The sequence below is a fragment of the Mus pahari genome, chromosome 12 (assembly GCF_900095145.1).
Source record: "Mus pahari chromosome 12, PAHARI_EIJ_v1.1, whole genome shotgun sequence".
In the NCBI taxonomy this organism is placed as follows: domain Eukaryota; kingdom Metazoa; phylum Chordata; class Mammalia; order Rodentia; family Muridae; genus Mus; species Mus pahari.
The window spans coordinates 52,793,708-52,816,047 of record NC_034601.1 but is presented as its reverse complement, the minus strand read 5'-3'; the positions used below and the strand labels follow the sequence as shown (position 1 = coordinate 52,816,047).

Genomic DNA, 22,340 nt, shown 5'->3' with positions numbered 1-22,340 from the left:
GTGTGTGTGTGTGTGTGTGTGTGTGTGTGGTTCAAAAGGGATTGGACAAGACACCAAAGCCCGGTGCTGGTTTATTGTCTAAATTGAAGTCAGCTTGAGGAAGGAAAGTATACCTTACATGAAAGAAAGACTAAATAGGGACAGAAACACCATGAAAGGGAAAGAGGGGGAGGGGCAAAACACATTTTCTCTGTTTCTTTTAAAACAACCTACTTAGAAAAATCCCTGTCCAAACTCCATGTGTAGTGATTGATGACCAGTGCCATTCACTGCCTAACCGCAGTGTAAGTCTATTCTGAGCATGTCCAGTCTCCATGTCCCTGTCAGCGCTCAGCTCAGTGTGACTGTGCTCCCACTCACGGCCAAGGCTCTGAGGTTTTTATTACGTTCTAGTTAGCGGAGGCCCTCGGGGACAGTTCCTTCTCAGACATAATTGAGTGGTTGATTTTTAGAGACACGTCTTGCCAGAAACATCCTTCTGGACTGTTGGAAACCTCCAGCTGTGGGTTTTTCTAGAGCATCGGGTTTTGCGTGGGTCAAAACAGCATGTGTAGATGAAGAAGCTGACAGGAATAATTTCTCAACTGCAGATGAAACATCCCATTCTTTTAAGTTCTTTCCCCTTCCCAACTCCCCGGCTCTTAGCTTTTCAAAAAGGAACTTCAGTGTCTGGGGGCAGATTGCTGGGTTTTCGTTGTAGTGTTTTCACTTTCCAGGTCAACCTTGAAGAGGGGAAGCGGCAAGTGTGTGGGAGCTTATGCTTGCTAATGTGCATACCGAGCCTCTGTTTACACAGTGTCAGAAGCCCCTCCCCATGTCAGACATTTGCTTATTTATGTCTATATAAACAAGAACAAGCAAATCTTGGCTGTGTTCTCATAAGGTATTTTTTTTCCTGTCTGAGTAAAGAGACAGTTACATTTTTAGGGCTCAAGTCAGAGAGGGACTTTATTTGTTGTTGTGTTTTATGTTAATTATCTTAAGAGAAACTTCAAGCCACCTGGGGCGGGGGGAGATCTAGAAAATGTGTAGAGAGCAATATACACCATGAGAGTTACAAACATACACTTGCTGGTGGTTTGATAGGCATGAAAACCTATATCTAATTGTTAATCCTAGTAGAAAGCCAGTGTTCATGGAGGAGAGCGCTCTTCTCCTGAGACTGCAAACCAGCCGCTAAGTCTGATACCAACTCAAGATTCGAGTAGCAGAGTAGTGCTCCCCATCCTCAGAGGTGACATGTCAGTTTGTTTTTACTTTTCCCCCCCAAACAAAGCAAACAGTGAACAGACTATGGATTATTGTCACCATCTCTCTGACTTAGCAGGTGCCTGATGTCATAACCATTATGAGATTAACTATTATGAAATGTAATTTATTCTCAGGGGAAGTTAGAGTGAACCAGTATTCTATATGCATTCTAATCTACTCTACCTTTTGACCTAGCCAACTACCTTGGATTCCTGGGGAACCTTTCTTATTTCCTTTTACAAACGTAATTGTTTAGAATATTCTTGAAACACTGAACTATTATTTTACTCTATACATAATTGTATCTGTGAAAAAGAAACGAGGCAATTTCTTATACCGCATAACTTAGCTTTATTAAGCTTTGAATGACTGGAGGGTTTACAATAGTTATGTTTGTGGTTGATATATAGGCTATTGGCTCTCAACCTGTACGCTGTGACCCCTTTGGGGGTGGGGGGTCACATGTCAGATATCCTGCATATTTATGATTCAAAACAGTAGCAAGATTAAAGTTATGGAGTAGCAATGAAATGAAGTGTTGCCTTCTGCTCGAGGGGGCGGTTAGAATGGAGACGTGTGGCAGTGGTGTGTGGAGATGGCCTTATCCTCCTTCCTGGCAGAATTTGTTTTCCATTGATATTCTCTCCTCATTCCCTCCTTTCTTCTCTCCCTCCCTTTCTTATCTCCCTCACTTCTTTCATCTCCCCACTTTCTTGCTTCTGTGTACTTCCATGGAGGAGACTGGTAAGCATAGACGAGTTTCCACATGGCCCATGGCAATGCATGTAGTTTGAAGATAACTCATATCGTGTCCTTCTGTTTGCTTAGTTTCTAAGCAACGTGTCGATCTGTTCTGTACATCTAAAGGAAAATACTATAGTGATTTGTATAGCTAGGTTTTCTCCAACCTTAATTTTTCAAAACCACTATCAGTTAATTTTATTAGGAATGGAAACTACAACTTAACAGTTTGCAGCTGCTGTGCCTAGAGCTGACTTCTGATATCCTGAGGGCGCTCTTCATGGGTGGGCCAGTTTAGGCCATTCTCAGAGCATTGTTTTGAGAGCTGTTCTGTGGTTGTTTTGTAGCTTTGGTCTAATGATAACTTAACCATGTACTTTCTAATTTACAGGTAAGAAAGAAATAAACTCAAAATATATGTTAAACCCAATTTCCGAATGTTTGCACAAAAATAGTTTATCAAAATACTATGTGGGAATTTAAATTCCTCTGTGTATGAAAATAGACTCAGAGCTAAAGGGGCCTCCCACTGAATTATCTGAGCTGTACTATACACCTGCATGACTGCTGTCTGGAATTTGACATTTCCTGACTTCCTGGTGAAATGTTTACGTGTGTGTGTGTGTGTGTGTGTGTGTGTGTGTGTGTGTGTGTGTGTTTAGGGGAGGTGCTGAGATTAAACTTCTGTATGCTGAGCAAAGTCTACATGAATAGTAATTTCTCAAGCCTGAATGAGATACGAACATTAAGCCCATCGATACATGAAAAATACACCCTACCAACCAGAAGCCCATGTTCTGAGTGAGACATCTGTGAGATCCACTTTCAAGTAGTGTTTCCGGTTTGTTCTGTGAATTTTGATAGTGTTTGCAAGTTGCAGAAAATTTGTATTTTCAGAAGTTTGCACTTCATGTTCTGTGATCCTTTACGTCGTGAGGCATACATCTCGTTTGGGACTCTTTTCTGGACTGAAATGTGGTGGATCATCTCCTTAAAGCAGAGAGTTCCTTGATGCTGATGCTCCCAGAAGGAGTGCTTTCCAACAGGAAGCCACCTTGTGACAGCCACCTCTGTGGGCCAGGGGAATGCCAGAGTTCTTGCTTCCCAGGTTTTGGCGGCTCTTTGGTATCAGATCGAGCAAAGTCAGAATGAAACTGTCACGAACCAGATGCCACCAGAGGATGAGGGTGATGGAGAGCAGCCACTGTTCATGGAGCCTTGTTTCTGATGGCTGCATTTGCAGGAGTCCTGTGTGCAGGTCATTTATTACAGTGCACTCCTTGCTACCATGCAAACATGTCTGTGGGGCAGCATGGGCCTTGGGCCAGGCCTGTTAGAGTCTCCAGAGGATGATGAGAGATTCATATATATGGCACAGACATTCATTCACTCTTTCTTTTGATTCAAGGCCTCTAGAGCTGCAGTTCGGTTTTTTGTTTGTTTGTTTTTGTTTTTGTTTTGTTTTGTTTCCAGCTCAAAGGGGGGATTTTAGCTGGGGTTTCATTCTATTTTACCTCGACAAAAACTCAAGTAGAAACATAGTGTGATATTCAGTTATATTGTATCAACTCTCAACTGTACACTTGAGATATTATCAGAAAAGTGAGCCCATAATCTAGAATACATGCTTCTCACGTTCCTCACCATAAATCTGGGGCTAATCCCACACAGTTTGACACAAATTATGATGAATATGGTAAATATCAAAATTTCATTCTCAGGTAAGGGGGAAATAAAGGTGCGCTCAGGAGACTGTCACCATTCTTCACGTGACTTTACTGATACTCAATAAAGCATGAATCTAATGTCCTGCTGAACTTTTATGAGAGCCTTAAGGTTTATTAGCCTGTGATGATGTTAAGCAACCATTTCACCGTCAATAACTATTATGTTCTCACAGCTCAAAGCATTCAGTAAAGCAGGCTTCCAAGGGGAGTGTATCGATTTCATAAAAGAATGTGCCGACCTGACCTCCTTCATGCCGGCATCCTTTAAGGTTCTCCGTGGCTGGTGAGTATGCTTCAGGCTCTTTCCCCTTCGCTTATCCTAAGTGTTTAAGGCTATGGAGGTCTGGCTTTTTTTTTTTTTAATTTTTAATTTTATTTTAGCATACATAGCAATTTAATTTTAAAAAGCACTTAAAATGTAAAAAAAAAAAAACTTTTCAGCATGTGGGCTGTATGAAAATAAATGTTGTGTTTGCCAATCCTGACAAAAACTGTGGATCATTGGTAAATGGAGTCAGCAAATGATATTTATTCATCCTATAGGATATGTTAAAAACTTTCACACTGTTGAGTGGGTGGTGGTAGCACACGCCTTTAATCCCAGCACTTGGGAGGCAGGCAGATCTCTGAGTTTGAGGCCAGCCTGTTCTACAGAGTGAGTTCCAGGACAGCCAGGGCTACACAGAGAAACCCTGTCTCGAAAAACAAACAAGCAAACAAGCAAACAGAATGTAAGAACACTCGGGAATCATGGCTGGTGAGGGACAGAAGATATATTCTTCAGGGTCCAGCCCCAACGTGGCCTCCTTGACCTCCATTCCATGCAGCAGGGTTTTCCCTCTGTGCCTCCTTCTCCCTCTTCTAGTTTGATCTTTTCCACATCTCTTACTGTTTTGATATTTGCTTCCAAAGGGTTTGATAATCTTACAGCACTAAAACAAAAAGTCTTGTGAGTTCAGATACATGACCAACTCTCACTGTTGTAGGAGAGAAAGACGTAGCCAGGACTCCAAATAGTTTCCCTACCATCATCTGGCTTTGAGTCTCTTCTCCATCAAGGTGGGAAAGAAAATGTTCTGCAAGATGAATTTTCATCCAGAAAGTAAAAAGAGGCATTGAAGTTTCACTGCAAGGAAATTTTTGTTTTCTCTCTTGATACTGAAGTCTAGGACAAATTAGTCACATATGTCTTTATATGCTGGAAGTATACGTTTAAACTCTAGTTAATGGAAAGGAAATTTTTTTTTGAGATAATCATTTTCTTTTTCTATTTTTTTATTGGATATTTTCTTTATTTACATTTCAAATCTTATCCCCTTTCCCGGTTTCTTCCCCTCCCAGAAACTCCCTAACCCATTCTTCCTCCCCCTGCTTCTATGAGGGTGTTCCTCTACCCACCCACCCTCCCACCCACTCCCACCTCCCACCCACTCCCACCTCCCCCAGTTTCCCCACACTGGGGCATCTATATTGCCTTCATAGGACCAAGGACCTCTCCTCCCATTGATGGCTGACAAGGTCATCAACTGCTACATATGCAGCTGGAGCCATGTGTACTCCTTGGTTGGTAGCTTAGTCCCTAGGAGCTCTGGGAGGTCTGGTTGGTTGATATTGTTTTTTTCTATGGAGTTGCAAACCCCTTCAACTCCTTCAGTCCTTGAAAGGAATTTGAGAGCCATGGAGATAGTCTGACACCGAGTTTTTGTGAGAGATCTGGATATAAGCCCAGTCCCCCTCCTTCCCAGCTATGCAACTAGCTGAGTCCGGTCATCCGCAACTTAAACGATTGTTTTCTCCTCCTGGTGTGGGGAATTGAACCTAGGCAAACGCTGAGCCACATTTCAAAGGATTCGTAAGCGACTGTGAATAAAATAATGCAAGCAAAGAACTTTGCTTCTTGCCTAATACATTAAAAAAAAAAAAAAAACCTGAAAAAATGTCAGAAATGGAATCTTCAGTACATAGGGAAAAAATGAGAGTAAACTGTGGTGCCACCTGGCACTCATTCCTGTGGTAATTAGAATTAAGCTGGTACTAGGTAAAGTTCAGACAGTACTGACATTCTTAAACTATAGGGCTAAAATTTAAACACGCCCAAACTAAATTACTAATAGCCAATTCATTATTCCGTTGGGTTCCTCCTTTGGAAAGAGAATCTTTAACCAGGGTTTCAGTGTGTGATGTAGTGAATGAAATGTAACATGAAGGACTCACTTTAAAGAAAAATTCTCCTAGCTGTCTGATATAAAAGTGACAGGTATACTTTAAAGTAAAACTTTTCCCCAATATAACTTAATCACTCTGATTACTCATCACCGTAAATTGATCCCAGGGTTTTTTACTTGAAGACACTACATTTACAAATGTCATTAGTATAAAGCAGATGTCTTTTCATTTCAGATTTCAACTCTGCCATTTACCTGGTGTGTCTTAGGAGAAGCATATTCGCTTTTATAATCGTTAGTATGTTGGTTGTAAAAATGAACTTCTATCTTCAGTTTAAGCAGTTATTGAGGACACAGTGAAACAATGTCTGTGACTCATGCCCGAAGCAGAGGAAGCAGAAACTAAACGAGAGTAGTCACTGTCCCCTGACTAGGACGCCCCAGAACCATGGCTTCTGAACCCCAGTTTCTGTAGCTTGGAGATAGGACAACCTGGAGGCTGATTGCAATTTGAGTCTCTTCCTGCTTGTTTAATAGCTGGCTCCTCTATTACCAAGAAGACGGTTTCTATCATCAGTGTGTACTGGAAGAGGGCCTCTACGGTGACCTCACTTCCTGCGGCTGCCCATCAGCTAGAATCAGAGCGCTCAAGCCCATCGACTATGTGAGTAATCTGCTGGGCGTGGGCTTCTGAGACAGGCGTGTAAGGACCTGGGGTACTGGTGAGGCAAGGAAGCCAGTGGTTGCACCACTTCCAGCCCTGTAACTATGCAAATTGGGTCGTGTCTCTCAAATTGAGCGTGCAAAAGGAGACGGCTGTGCTCATGTGTACCCCACGGTATTCTTAACAACTGCTGAGTACCCTGATGTGTGTGAAAGGCAGAGCTCTTCAAAGGACAGTCTATAGTGTGAAATGAGGAGCAATATTATCATGGGAAACACCATATTATCAAAACAGGAATAATTCAACTATTGGTTATCATGAAATTGAGGTTCAGTCAGGAGATCGAGCTAAAAGAGACTTGTTGGAATGTAATCCCAAGCACTAGAGTAATGGAGACATGTGCTTACATCTCAGCTTGGTACTTTCCTCAGCCTGGCTGACGTTTGGCACTTTCTCATTTGTTATCTGTAACAAGCAATGACAACAACAACAACAACAACAATTAAGTCGACTCTATAAAGCCACTGCAGTATTAAATGAGATGCTTAAAATTGTTATATCTGCTTAATTATAAAAAGGATAGCATCATTACATTTACATAGTAATTGAGTCACAGGACAGCTTGCTACTCAGGTTTCCAGTGTACATCAAGGCATGGTGTACCAATAGTATTGACTTAAACTTGAATTTTGGTAAGCAAGGGCTTTACTACCTAGTCTATGCAGTAGACTGCGTCCCCATGGAGGCTCATGTTTGTAGAGTACATAAATGCTTCTTTGCCATAGGTATATTTAGAAATTTAAGTGTGAGAAAGCCAGCACTTTGGGCTGTCTGTTCTAGGTTTCTGTTCTCCAGGATCTGTGCAAGTGAGGTAACAGGAGTCCAGGATACATCAAGGTTCTTACTAAGAGGATTCCCCAAGTACATGGCTGGTCAAAGCTTGAGATGTACTCAGAGCTGATGATAAGCCCCGAATTATAGCGGGGGTGTGACTCAGACCTTCCAACCAGAGCTGACTTTAGGGGTAAGGTCCATGTTCAGCTCCTTTGATCTGAACCTTAGTGGTGTCATCTTATTTCCCAAGGCATTCTTGGAGAGAGTATTCTTGGTATCAGGCTAAGAATAGCATCTTGGCTAAGGAATGAGGCTACCAATAGACTTCTTAGTCTCTCCCTCTTGCCCCATGGACACTAACTCTGAAAGAGTAAGCGGTCCCTAATGCTTCCTGTCTGTCAAGGGAAGACAGCTAAAACAGTAAGAGGCGCAGAGACAGAAGTGTGATATGCTCAGCACAGATCTTGAAAAAGCATTGGAAAAGTAGGCCATATTCACAGGGAAAGAGATTGTATTTTTAAAGGAAATTTTAGTGGTCATGTCAACTGAGATAATGCCTGGTGTTGATTAACTCTGAAAACAAAAGATGCCCTAAATACGAAAGTACCTTATTAAAAGGTTTTTGAAAGATTTTTAATTTGGTGAATGGAATCAACTCAATTTTAGGTAATCTGTACAAAAGTAGATCCTAATGGCTAGAATGCTTGAAAAGTCTGTGTGGGGCATTTTCTGCCCATCAGGAGGAACATGTGAAACTGGTTCAGTCACCAAAAGGCTAGTATTTGAGCATGATATCTGGTTATAATAAGTTAGGCATGTCGAAATCAATATACCTATAGGCTACCATTTCTTGACAGATGAGCCATCCCGTCAGATCCCAACCGCATGGCGTTTCCATGTCTCCTTCCCACGGAGAGTCCTAGACCTTGGTCTTCTGTTCCCCCTCCCATCTGCTTTCTTTGTTGCTCCATAGCGATCTTCGGATGATAGGCCTTTTTGTATGTGGTTATGCCACTAGCCAGTGAGATTCTAGATTCATCTGAGGAAATGTTTCTGTCTGGCTGCATTAAGTTCACATATAAAGCTAATCTGCTGGGTTTGTTTTGAATGATGAGCCCTGCAGCTTTTGAGGGAATCGCCTGCAGTTCTGTAGACACGTTAAGGCTAAGTGCCCAGTGCCTTAATGCTATCACACTGAGAGCCTTAAGATTTTATTTTCATGTGTGGTCAGCCTGTTCTGTAAAGGACAGTTTTATCCAGGCTAACTTCTGTCTGTAGAGATGAATGTTACAGTTGAGAGGTCCCTGGATATACAATCTGTAGTGTCGCAATGATTTCACTGTGGAAGGAGTTTCCCCAGACTTGTTTCCCACTAATGTGATTTGGGACAGTCTCTTAATTTGTCTGGGTCTCAGTTAACACCTCAGAAAGAAACCAGTTACAGGAGGAATCATAAAACTGGAAACAGCTTTTAGTTCTAGTGCAGACAAATCAACTAATAAATATAGTGAGCATGAAAAAGAAGTTGGCCCACCCAAGTTTTCACATGGTTAGAGGGAATATTGTGAATTAACGTTCATAGAATCCTCAGAATCTTTGTACTTTTTAACATGGGTGTTTACAAAATTTCTTTTTTAATTTTCCACATCTTCTTTTAGCCATCCCAGAGCAGTTGAGTAGCTTCTATTTCAGACTGAGCACTGATTGTAGACACACGCTTGTGTGTCTTACTGGTGGGTGGGTATGATAGGATCGCCTTTGATCAGGGTCATGGCTGTTTTCACGTCAGGGGCGGGCAGGACTCAGAGAGTCACATCTGCTGCTTCTTCAGAAACTCAGCATCGTGCATCCATTTCTGTTCAATGGCTGAAAGCTTTGTAAGATGGAGAGTCATCAGTGGGCTTTTCTCCTTCATCTTAAGAGTACAGCTAAAGCTGACAAGATAATATTCAAATGGCACAACATACGCCTAGGGAGTCAGGGCGGTGGTCTCTGTTATCAGGGTTTTGGCAGTGAGGTGGGCAAATTTAAAAGTCCTCACTATATTCTTTGAACTTGTCACAGCGCCAGCTTCCTTTTTTTTTTAAAAAAAAGAAAAGGACTGTTGGCCTAGAGGAGGTTTGGTGACCTGTCACATGAGGAGCATGGTACACGATCGACCGTGGTCCTAATTCCCTCTTAGATTTCCTGTAGGAGACCATGGGAAACTGTTGGTTGTTGTATCAATGTCTGAGAAAAGTAGTGGCAGAGTAGGTGGTGTTGGCAAAGAGAACCGAGGCCCACAGGTTTCTCCCAGATCTCCTCCAGCTGTAACCATGTTTATGTAAGCTGATGTGTTTGACAGTGTTCCTTGGTGTAAGTTTCAAGCCCCCTTGGAGCGGGTTTGTGTTGGGTTGTTTCTCTGGAAGGGTTTTACCAACCTTGGTGATGGTTACCAGATGGTTTCCTAAGATGAAAGAGATCAACTGCTAGGTTTAAAGAAGCTTAAGTGTTTCGCTGAAACCACAGCCTCCTATATTTAGAAATGATTGTATTGGGTGTGAAAGAGCAAGCCGATGACAGGAACCGCAAGCCTGGTGGCTGTGGCATGCCCTGCAGCCTCCGGGAATAGAAAGCTCAACTGATTAGTGATGTGGGAGAAGGAAGGGTAAAGGCTTTCTCTTTTGTTTTGATTGGGGGTGGTGGTGTTTAAAGTGACTGAATTCTCTGTAGATATATTAAGAATACTGCACAAGAATGATTTTACTGAACGTTCCTTTATTCAACTTAATTACTGAGTACCACTCATGTACCAAGTGTTTTAGTAACCTCTAAATAAAAGGCAGCAGAGAATCAGTATAGTGAACTCATGCCATGAAATGCAGATTTCCTTGTCATCCTGCCCTGCCCTGCCTCCGTGTGTGTTTCCCCGGAGGAGATCCTTGGCCACATTCTCTGTTACCTGGGGGTTTCTGTTACTGAGGGCTCTGCACGGCTCCCCTAGGCCCACATAGTGGACTCCTTGCCTGTAGCCCATGCAACAGCCTGCTGTCCCCGACACCTCTCAGGTCCCCACTGCGCCCTCCACAGTAGTGCTTGGGCATCCCGATTTCCCTCTTAGACGTCTTCTTTCATTCCCAGTTCTGTTAAAGTCCATAATCGTCATTATCCCAATCTGACCCTATGACGACTTTCAAACATCTAATCAGTAGTGAGGAATAGATAGAATTGTTTTCTCTCCCCTCTTCTCATTTTCCATCCCATTAAGGAATTTAGGAATATTCTCTCTGACCCTCCTCACCTTTTCTCCCTCCCTCCCTCCTCCCTTCTCTCCTCCCCCCCCCTCTCTCTTACACACACACACACACACACACACACACCACCATGAAGGCCTCTTAACTCTCTCCCTCTGAGCTGTTCATTTCATTTCTTACCTGAATTTTTTGTGTGACTTTCTGGTACTCTCTCATCCCCATTCCATGGTTGAGTCTCCTTCACCAAACTCTCCCCTTGGCCCCTGACAGTACCCTTTATTATTTATCTTTTTCTATTTTTCCTTGTGTTGTGGAAACGAATGCACATTTTTTTCCTCTGCCTATGTCCTTTATGATCTAAATTAGATAACCATGGGTAACCTCATGTTTGAAGTCTTTCTTTGCTTTTGTTACTGTCCTAAAATACCACAACCAAAAGAACCTTGGGAAGGAAAGGATTAATTTTGACTTAAAACTCTCAGGTCCAACTATCACTGCAGAAAATCAGGGAAGGAACCCAAGACAGGAACCTGGAGGCAGGAACTGAAGCAGAGAGAGGCCATGGAGGGCTGCTGCTTACTAGATTGCTCCTTGTGGCCTAGTTCAGCTTCCTTCCTATGTTCAGCACCACATGCTCAAGGACACCACACACAGTGGCCAGGGCCACATCAGCCTTTCATCAGAAAATGGCCCATAGACTTGCCTATAGCCCACTACCATGAAGGACTCTTGTCAACTGAGATTCTCTGTTCTCAGATGATTCTAGCTGTGCTGAGTTGACACAAATAAACAAGTCCCGCCCCAGCACTCAAACATTCATAATAGCAACAGACCTACCACAAGGCATGTTTTTCTGCCCTAAATGGTCATTCTTTATGCTTCTAGCTGCTATTTTGGATGCTGCTGCTCCTCCTCCTCCTCCATCTCCCTTTCTCTCTCTCTCTCTCTCTCTCTCTCTCTCTCTCTCTCTCTCTCTCTCTCTCTCCTCTCTCTCCTCTCTCTCTCTCTCTGCATGTAGTCACAACTACTGACCTACAGTCACTGTGGATGGATAAGCTACATATCATTATGCTTGTTTTGAATTGTGTGACCTGTAGTCTCCTCTGCTTAGCCCGTGGCCATAAAACTCAGGGTTTCATTATTTAAAAATTAGGGCAGTGATCCAGTCCTTCCAAATAGAAACAGGCAGGCTAGGGCCTGTATCCAGCTCGTTCTTGATTCCCAGTCCACTCTGGAACAGGGGCTATACTTTGAGGTTGAGGTGGGCTTGTGTCTAATCTTCTTAAAATGTTCTGTGTAGCTTTGAAAGTTGAAGGATGTGGGGAAAGCCATTTACCACTGTCATCCGTTGAAGAAGCGCTTTAAAGCTGAACATGCTGCTTTAAGAATATTGGTCGCAGACATGAGAGCAGGACACCTGACCAGTTACTGGCTGTGAGCTGAGCTGAGCTGAGTGTGAGCTTCAGACTGCCACCAGTAAATGCTGGCCCAGTGTCTTGTTGGGCAACCTGTTGACTACATTACTACGGGAGCAGAGGTCTATCCTGTGCTTTGCCAATGTCTCCATGGAGGCTTGGAATAGAAGTCTGGCTTTCTGAAGTAATAATTCTTATCCTGGCAGCTGCAAGTGGGCAAAGCCACAGAGACATGGTAACAAGAGCCTGTATGAGAAGTCAGAGTGAAATTAGGATTCTGATGACTATAATATAAAGTTTTCAGGAGAGTTAGAATAAGAAGACTATGTAACATACAGTGTATATGTAACGCAGTATATATACATATACATCACGCACACACACACACATATATACATATATACATATATACATATATACATATATATATATATATATATATATATATATATATATATATNATATATATATATATATATATATATATATATATATATATATATATACTGGTACCTCTCACATGGGGGAAAACAATAACTAGGGTCTTATTACTTAGGTTACTAAACATAACCTAAATATGAAAAGCCAATTTCTTGAGTTAGAAGAAATTACAGGAGATTCTCCCAGTGACATCAGGGCAGGATGAGCATCTTTCAGGAATAGAAATCAGGAATTAGTAAGAAAAGAATTGAAAGGCAAACATGAGTTGATGTTGCTTATCATAATCTGTGTCTTGTTGCTGTAAGTGAATACCACAGGCTTGGTAATTACAAAGGGAAAAAATATTTGTTTAGCTTATGATTGGAAAATGTGGGAAGTGCTAGATAGCGCTGCCTCTGGTAATGTCCCTTGGCTCTAGGGGCCTCGGGCAGCAGGGAGGGTCACACTGGGCGAGGGAGTGAGTGTCACAGCTATAATCTCTCCTCTTCCTGTGAGCACTGTTCTCCCTAGATTCAATCCCAACGCTTATGTCCTTGTTGAAGCCTCAATTACCTCTTGAAACACCCACACTCTGATGAGTTTATACACACTTCCCACTTAATGTTGAAGATTGTTTCAGCATGAGTGTAGGTAGGGACACTGAAACTCAGCACTGCCACAATAACTTGTTGAAAATCTAGCCTTTGAGCAGGAATTCAGTCTTACAGGCCTAGAGGTCAGAAGTCTGAAATGGTCATCGGGAGCAAATTTAAGGTCTAGACAGGACTGTTTTTCTTTTGTAAACCTCTAGGTGGTGACCCGTGTCCTACGCTCTTCTGGAAGCTATGAGTTTCGCTTGATTCAGGGCCCTGCAGGTCTCTGAAGTGTATCTGCCTGCTGTGGGTTATCTCTGACCTCCTGCCTTGCTCTGAGGGGGCCTTGTGGTTATACTTGGCCAACCTCAGAAATCCTGCTTAAGATCCTTAGCCTCTAATCACGTCCTTAAAGTTCCCTCTTCCGTGTTAAATAACACTGTATTCACTGGATCCCAGAATTAGGATGTGGGGGTTTTTATGTTTCATATGGTCAGGTATTAATTACTCGCTTGCGACAGCAGGCCACAAATGGGAAGAATATGCTTGCAGTCTATATTAACTTGTAAAAATTTCATGCATACAATACAAGGAGAGAAAGTCAACAGAGGATACAAATCCATCACCATTTATATATGAGGATAAGATGGCTTAGGACATGCAGAAGATATTAAACCTCAAGGATGATTGCAGGAATACAAAGCAAAACAATCATGAAACACTGTTACATTACTTTAGATATAGGTACTTAAAAATGTGACAGTTCCAAAATTTGGTTTACCTGAGTAATTATAGGAAATGTAGTCAATTGACAGGAATTCACTGTCTTACAATCCTAGAGGGAACCGTGAAGATTAATATTATTTATATCCAACTAGTGGGCGAAGTGCAGTTACAGTGGGGGCAATGTGAGGGCATTCGTTGTCGCACTGGAAGAGAAAACAGTAGCACATTCAAATAATGAAGTGTACAGCATAGGGTTAGTAGAGAGCAGCTGTGTGAGTGAACACTTTCAACGCCAAAGGCAAGAAAAGCAGGCTACCTCAGGAACTCTGAGTTTAAATTCAGATGTACTCAATAGATCTCATTTGCTTAAACTTTTGGTACACATTTTGTATATTGTTAAATATTATTCAGTATTGGAAAATACTTCAGTACATGTTGCATTAAAATATTAGGTTTTATAGTTTCATGTTCAAGGACATTTAAATGCTAGTATCCTTGACTTGATCATTCAGTGAGCCTAATAAATTTGTACACATGATTTGTCAATTAAAGTTAAAAAATACAAATGGGAAATCTTGATATAATACTTGTGGATGTTGGGTAGATGGCCAAAGATTACGTTACTTGCTCTTTCAGAAATGAATTGTAATTTATCTAAAAAGGGTGACGTGGGCATGAAATAGTAAGACTTATTTTACTGAGATAGATGGAAAGGGGCTCTGGAGGGAGGGCTCTGTTGAAGTCTGCCGGGGTGTCTGAGAACTCTTGGCTCAGCTCTGACTCTGCCACTGATCCCTACCTGAGTATAGCCCAGCATGGGGTTTTCTCTCGGTCTTCACATTCTGATCTACTCAAATGTGAGGACTAAATGAGTTGGGGCTTATGGAGCCCTTAAAGTAGTGCTGACTGATAGGGTAGCAGCCACCGCTGGTGGGTAATTCGTGTTTATGCAAAATTGTGACTTGATAGGTTGATGGTGTTAATAGGATTTTGTAGCCCAGAGGATATCATATCAGATTCCTTTTAAAGATTTATGAGACTTGTATTAGGTTATTGTTATTTCTTTTAGCCTTTCCCAGTAGTTTAGCGTGTTTTTAGGATGACATTTAGGCACACATTAGGGTCAGTGTCACTGAGTTTGGTTGCACTTCCTTTTTAAGTGGGTACAGAAAGACTTGCTATGAGTGTCTAATACTGAGTAAAAGTGTTAGGCGTACAGCCTAACCAGTTACTAATCTTGGTTTACTGTCAGCACATTTTCCCTGTAAACTGTGATCTGAAACTTAAAGAACTATACAGTGTCAAAGTATGTCACAGATTTGTTCTTAGGAAGTTAAGATTAACACTTGGACTTAAGCATTTTATATCATTCTACTGAAGGTGTGATGGTGTGACTGGAGTTTTTCTAGCACAGGTCTCAGGCCTTCACGCAGTTGGCAGATGTATTTGTATATAGAAAGTGGGGGGGGGGGTCTCAGATGCTCACCAACTGAGCATGGGGAAGCGTCAGTTCTTCAGGTAACCGCCCACTTGGTGGCTGCTTATATCCTGTATCATAAAGTGATTGGCACCTAGAACATTTTAGAGTAACAGAGGGATATAGCTTCAGAGACCGTTGGGTGGGTATAGGCTAAAAGCCTGTCCCTTCCCTTACTCTGTGGCCTGTTCCTTGACTGTTCAACTGCAGAGTGGGTATGGGCAGTACCCAAATCAGAGGTAAACCTTAGGGATCAAGTGCGTGAATTCAGTTCCATAATCCCTAACGTGAATGTATTTAGAATCTGGAGTTTTTCACATTTTAAGAAGAATCGAGTCATTATATATGGTGTATAAGGAAACGCTCTGAGGATTCCAGAAAGCATTCTATAATTAAACTCGTATCTGTTTCTAATATGAATTTTGTATATCTATATAGACCAGAAAAATGTTATAAATATACTGATGTTTATTCAGGTTAAACTTGTTGCCAAATACATAGGGAGGAAATCGGTTTTAGACCCTTATTAGCATAGAAATATGAATATTTATATATGAATATATATCTATTTATATATGAATAAGACTGACAGTGTTAGTCTCTTAGAGGAGAAATGATAAATAAGCACTTATTAAGCAATGGTAACTATTACTATTATCTCAGCATAGATTAATGGAGGGGGCAAGGAGGAACTGGTTTTCTTTCCTAATTTAAATTTTCACTTATGTATAAATTATTCAGTCATTCTTTTTCTTTCATAACCTGCCCACACACTCCATGGCTTAGACTTGACCTAGCAGGAATGTCTTGTTGCTGCTGATTCCCAAAAGGAACCTTTAGCCCCAAGTGGTAGGCTAATTTAGCCATGACATTCACAGAGCTCAATTTGTAATTAAGTCCTTGTGGTTTCTATTGTCTTTAGAACGTACGGATTATTCTGTCATCTTCAGTTTTGAACACTTAACATTAATTTTTGTGTCTTGGGATCTTCAGATTTGGGAGATGCAGGATGTGCATCAAAACATGGAAGATTTTAAAAAATCTTTCTTGAACACTCTTTCTAAATGATCAGCTATCAGTCACTGCCACCATGATCCTGTCCAGATTAGCACTGGGCTGTCCCTCCAAATCTTCCGATCCTTTGTGAACACATGTAAATCAGTTGAACTTGTACATTTACGTATATTTATGAATGAGATATTTAAGCTGAAACAGCTTATTAAATTTTGTGTTATTAAAATTTAATAACTCAGACACAGACATTTCTGGGGTATCAGGCCCTCTGGAAGAGGTGCCTTTGGGTTTAGGAACAGTGGATGCCCACAAGCAAAAAGTCTGCCAGCCTGGACTCCATGGTGTCCTCTTACTGTCCATAGGGAAGTAGGTTATCTCCCTGCTCGCCTTGTTAGTCATTTCTTATTTGACTAATGCTACTAGGGTACTGTTTGCCGGCTTAACCTACTTGCTCACTTAATTACCCTCTCTTGATTCATATAAACTCTTAGGAACCCTTTAAAACATTATCTTGGCTGTTTGACACACTTTGCCTGCATCATTTTTAATAGAGGAACAAATCATATTTGTGCCCCCCAAAATTTCCATATTTTATTAAGATACACTTCTAAGATGTTGACTTGCTAGAGGGAACAAATTTAATGGAGTTTGAGCTCAAACTGAACCTCTCAAAGGGGACTGTACACTATGCCTGTTTTAGTTAGAATATTGCGTATCATTTAAATCATGTTCTCATAGGCATTTTTCCCCCTTCTGGGTTACAAGTTCCACTGTGTGAGTAGCAAAACTTTACTGTCTGTCACCCCTTTTCTGGAAAAAGCCACTGGTGGTTGATTCCAAACCCTTTCCAGGTTCCTTGCCCATCTGCCCTTTTTTCCTAAGCCATAGCTGACCGGATAGATACGCGGACAGAGGTCACTGAAATGTTGTTTGTATGTGTTAGGTTTTTGAAGAACCTTCCATCAGCCTTTTTGCTCTGGAACACTGTGAGGGAAGAGAACTACATCTTGAAGACGCTGTGAATTCCGTTTTGAACAAGGACCTACACTTCTATACCCAGTCTGTGTGGATAAAGAGTGGCTTGTGAGTATGGGAAGCAGGGCTTACTCTGGGTTGGTCACTGATTTAAGAGAGAGTCCATTGGTTGCTGTTTCCCCACCACAGCCTTTAGTCTGTTGGCACTTCTGCTCCTCTTGATCTGGATACAACAGTCAGTTCTAAGACAGATGGAAGCATGCGCAATACATGGTATGCAGTGAGCTGGGACGAGAACCCTGTGGGGAGGAGGGCTGGTACCCTGTCAGAGCAGTTCCGCCAGGTAGTGTGCTATACTTGAGCCTACTTCCTTTTCAGGGGAAATTTCATTAAAGCATCTATTTAAGCTATGAATAGCATCACCTGCATAAGGCAAGAGACTATGTAAAAGACTAGGATGGTTGGATTTGACTTTGACCTGACAGCTTGTTCAGTCCCTACACAAGTGCTCATTTCCGTCTTGCCCATTCGGGTGGATGCAGCCTGCCTGCTGACACCTGGTCATTTCAGTTACTAGTCAACGTGGAGCCAGGTGGCACAGGCCTTGTGTGCTTACATTTGGGGAAACTGTCTTTTAAAAAGCACTGTTGTTATTCATGTCGCAATTAGGTATGTATTTGAGCATTTGTGTTTAACAGAGGCTGTGGAGAGGTCTGTAGTTGACACTTTGTTTTGTGGGAAATCTGCCTTTCTGTTCACTTATGAAGAGTCTAGCACAGAAGTCAGCTCCTGCTCTTATACTGCTGGTGTCTTTTACTAACACTCAACAAAGAAAACGTGCATAGCTATTGATAGGATAAAAATGATTTTTTATTGTTTGTGACTTTTAAATCGTGTGGTAATTAGCTCTGTTTAAATATGTGAGGTAATCAACAAAAAAAAAGTCAGAAGATAAATTGAAAACTAAGTTAACTGTTACACCAAATGGCTCCTACATAAGTCATACATAACAGTTTACATTTCCCCCTGATGAGTATCTGACATAGTTAATCTACTTATTCTGCCTCAGCATAGGATTCCAGAATATTACTTTGCAGTTAAGTAAGACAACTTGAGTTGCATTTCAAAACTCTATATAGGATTTTCACACTTTTATTTTTACATATCTAAGTCAAACTGGTATTTGACACACTGTTGTAAAGTTCTCACCTTTCTATTTTTACTCCTTGTGCAAGTTCATCTTGACACCATTTATTCTTGATAGTTTTAGAAAAACATTTTTTTAATCTATCTACTACAGAGTTACTGGGCAGATTCAAGGACAAAGCAGATCTGTTTAAATCCCTGCCTGGGCTAATGTGGGCTTCCAGGATACCATTTCATGCTGAAGCTCCTACTCTGTGATGTGTATTTTTTTAATCGTTTTTTTTTTTTCTTTTTTTGGATCTATGATGGTAATGAGACCCCATGTGCGTACTGCATTGAAATCAACATGGAATGAGATTCATTCGTTAAAAGCTAGAGAGGTAGTTAAGCATCTCTGGTCATGCTGACCTGCCTTTGCAGGTGGTGGATTAGATTTGTGCAGGTAATTTAACAGGTCAAGGGAAAGTTATCTACCTCACTGACTCAGTATACCCATAATTTGCCCAAGCCTGATCTCACTTGTGGACAAATGGGTGGGCTTTTCCTCACAGCAGTCAGCTTGAGTCAGGATTCTACCCAAGCTCTTCCCGGGGTAACGAATCAGGCTTTGAGCTCTTCCTTCCTGCTCACAACTTTATGTAGGAATTGGTACCTTCCACACATGAACCAACGCAGCTCTGTAAGATAAAGACATTTTCCTCTATAGCAGCAACGGCTCCCTGCACTTAAACTTCAAACAGATTTGTTTTGAAGGTTCCAGTCTGAGATCATCAGCGTGACTGCTTTAGGCCTTTGAGTAGCACACCAGCATAGGAATGGGAGTTGGAGAATATAAAAACCCTGAGCCAAGAAGCAAACGGAAGTGACCAGAGTAACACTCTTTTCCAGCACCTCTTACAAGGTGTCATATCCCAGAAGAACTATCCTGCAGAACACGTCCTTCACAAGGGACCTTGTGGGACCCTGGTCCACACCACAGCAAGCTCTGGGGGAACCTGTTTCCGGGAACTGTCCCTGTGGATAGGCAGGCTTAGGTCCTGCTACTTGGGCTCGCCTCCTCATCCCAGGTGACACATACTGACTGCATTTCCCAAGTCCTGTGCCTGAAGCATCCTCCACAGTTCATGTAAAGGATGCAGAGACCTTGAGTCTCCCTAAAAATTTTGGGTTCTTCTGGCAAGCCCTAGTGTTTAGTCACCCAGTTTGGCAACTAGGTATACACAGGGCTCAGCAAGCTGTCAAGTGCTATTTGTGGGCTACCTCTGTCTCACACCCAGGAAACTGTCAGAAGTGGCACAAAATCAGCTATAGCCAGGGTGGGAAGAAATGGACATGCTGACTGTGCACCAGTCCTTGTTCTCACCCAAGGCCACTTTTAGAGACTTTAACACAAGTTAGACTTAATACAGCAGTGTTAGGGAAGATTTACAGAGGAGCTATCTTTGAAAAAAGACTGCAAGGGGAATTTCTCTGTGTAGTCCTTGGTGGCCGTAGACAGTTGTGGACACAGATGTAGAAGAAATGTTGAGCCGTTTGAGCTCTTTGGAAAAGCTGTGAAGCACAGGGGACAACCTGAGGAAGGAGGAATATTTTCCTCCCAGGTAATGGTGGGAGGCCAACTGAGATATTTCGATGTTAAAATGCTTTGAAGTTTGCTATATCAAAGGAAAACAATTTCCTAATTTGAAGGAACATTGTTCATTTTGAAAGTGCAGGAGCCTGACATTTCATTTTGACACCAGATGCAGTGGCTATCTTCTCAACCTCTATCAAGGGAAACTATGTAATTACCTATTTGTAAAATCTACATGTCTAGAGGCTGTAACGCATAGTGGTATAACAGTTGGTTTTAGTTAAGTTGCTTTTTTTGTTTGCAGTGTCCCACGTTTTTCTTTCCTGCTTTCTTGCAGATGGATAGCTTATGAAGGTTCCAATTTCTTGGGAAGGCAAATCCTCCTTGTACCTAATGAGATTCCAAATTGGACAGCATTCAGTGGGTGGAAAACGATCGGTTCTGTGCGTCCTATGAAGCAGGTAAGAAGCAGAGAACCAGCAGGCCCAGATAGCTTGACAGAAATGTCACAAACCAGAGGATCTGAAATATTGACTACTTGGTCACTACTGTAACCAGGGAGGGAGGTTATACTCTTTTGCAGGAATCTTACACATTTTAGCCAGTTCATGTTATCTAAGGTCAATATTGAATTTTAGTGTTGAGTTATCTAATATGTAAGGTCAATATTGGATTTTAGTGTTGAACCCAAAGTTTTATCAGGCATATTTTTTTCACAAAATTAATGTAAATCCTGTGGTAAACAATGGGAACATGATTAATATGAGTTTTACTTTCTTTGCATTTGGAGTTTTCCCTTAGTTTTAACCTAATCTTCAGGTTAAATCCTTGCAATTTAAATAAAATAGTATTTATCCCTCACCTACTGCTTGTCAGTCTTCCATTCCAAAGATTGCCACTGCACTTAGGAGATAATCTGTGTTCCTCATAGTCTGAGATGGAATTCCTCCTTGCTTCCCACTGTGGCCACAACCTCCTCTTCTCACTTACATGTCTGTACCGCATGCACCCGAGTGCAAAGGGCCTTCCTTCCTCCCTGCCTGATAACAAGGCTGTGCCCTCTGGGTAGAATGTTTTCTCACTTTTTGCCAAACTAGTTCCTAACTATCCTTATAATTCAATGTGCCAGGTCCTCTTCGATGCCTGCTCAGTCTCTCTTGTCTAGATTAAAACCCTAAAAGACTTGATTTTTATTTTATTTTATTTTATTATTTACTACATGACATGGTATGTAGCTTACAAGCACATAGGTCCAGATGAGTTGGGCTCATTCCTACTATGTTGGAAAGCACTTTTGAGAAGCGGAAGTGCCTGTTTTGTTTGCTTACTGTTCTATCTTTGGTACCTGTCACAATGGCAAGGATTCGAGGGCTCCAAATGTTTGTTCAATGAAGGAATAATAGACATTTAGTGTCCTCTAAGATATGGTAGATACTAGGACAGAAATCATCAGTTCCTTAGTTGAATTTTTAATTAAACTCAAAGCTGACATAGTTGATCCCCAGCACCCATATTAAAAGCCAGGCATGAAGTGCACATAGTAATTCCACCAAGAGGGAAGTAGGGCGCTGAGGGTCTTCAGGCCAGCTTCCCTGGAGCAGTTGTGAAGTTCCAGGCAAGTGAAAAGACCCTGCCTTAAATGTAGGTGTGACACAAAATATACCTCTTACTTCCACATGGACATGAACGTGCATACTTGTGAGCCTCCAACATCACACAAAACTGGAACATAATACAACACATGATTATCAAAAGCCTTAGGCAGTGTGTGACACCAGGAAGGGAAGTGGTACATATAGACTTTGAAAAGTTTCCCAGGCAGGCCACTTATGTAATGGGTGGCAGATGAGCTATCTACTTGTGTTCTCTTTTTTAAAAAAATTAACTCTCTTTACACTCCATATATTATCCCCTCCCCCATCTACCCTCTGGCTGTTCAACATCCCACACATCCTCCCCACACCCATCTCCACGTGGATGTCCCCACTCCTCCCCCCCACCTGACCTCTAAATTTCCTAGGGCCTCCAGTCTCTTGAGGGTTAGGTGCATCATCTCTGAATGAACACAGGCCGGCAGTCCTCTACTGTATGTGTTTTGGGGACCTCATATCAGCTGGTGTATGCTGCCTGTTTGGTGGTCCAGTGTTTGAGAGATCTCGGGGTCCAGGTTAATTGAGACTGCTGGTCCTCCAACAGGATCATCCGTCTCCTCAGCTTCTTTCAGCCTTTCCTAACTAAACAACAGGTTGGGTGCAAATATCTGCATCTGACTCTTTCAGCTGCTTGTTGGATCTTTCAGAGGGCAGTCATGATAGGACTCCTTTTGTGAGTGTTCTATAGCCTCAGTAATAGTGTCAGGCCTTGAAACCTCCCCTTGAGATGGATT

General features: G+C 41.8%; 1 protein-coding gene across 2 annotated transcripts in view; it reads left to right on the top strand.

Moving 5' to 3' along the window:
* The window catches only part of Crybg3 (crystallin beta-gamma domain containing 3), a 100,303-nt gene that overhangs the window by 69,630 nt on the left and 8,333 nt on the right, over positions 1-22,340 (top strand). For both annotated transcript variants that reach the window (XM_029544216.1, XM_029544217.1), the window contains 4 exons: positions 3,893-4,002; positions 6,422-6,548; positions 17,204-17,343; positions 20,292-20,415. In XM_029544216.1, the coding sequence (XP_029400076.1) occupies positions 3,893-4,002; positions 6,422-6,548; positions 17,204-17,343; positions 20,292-20,415 (501 nt within the window). The remainder of the gene's footprint in view (positions 1-3,892; positions 4,003-6,421; positions 6,549-17,203; positions 17,344-20,291; positions 20,416-22,340) is intronic.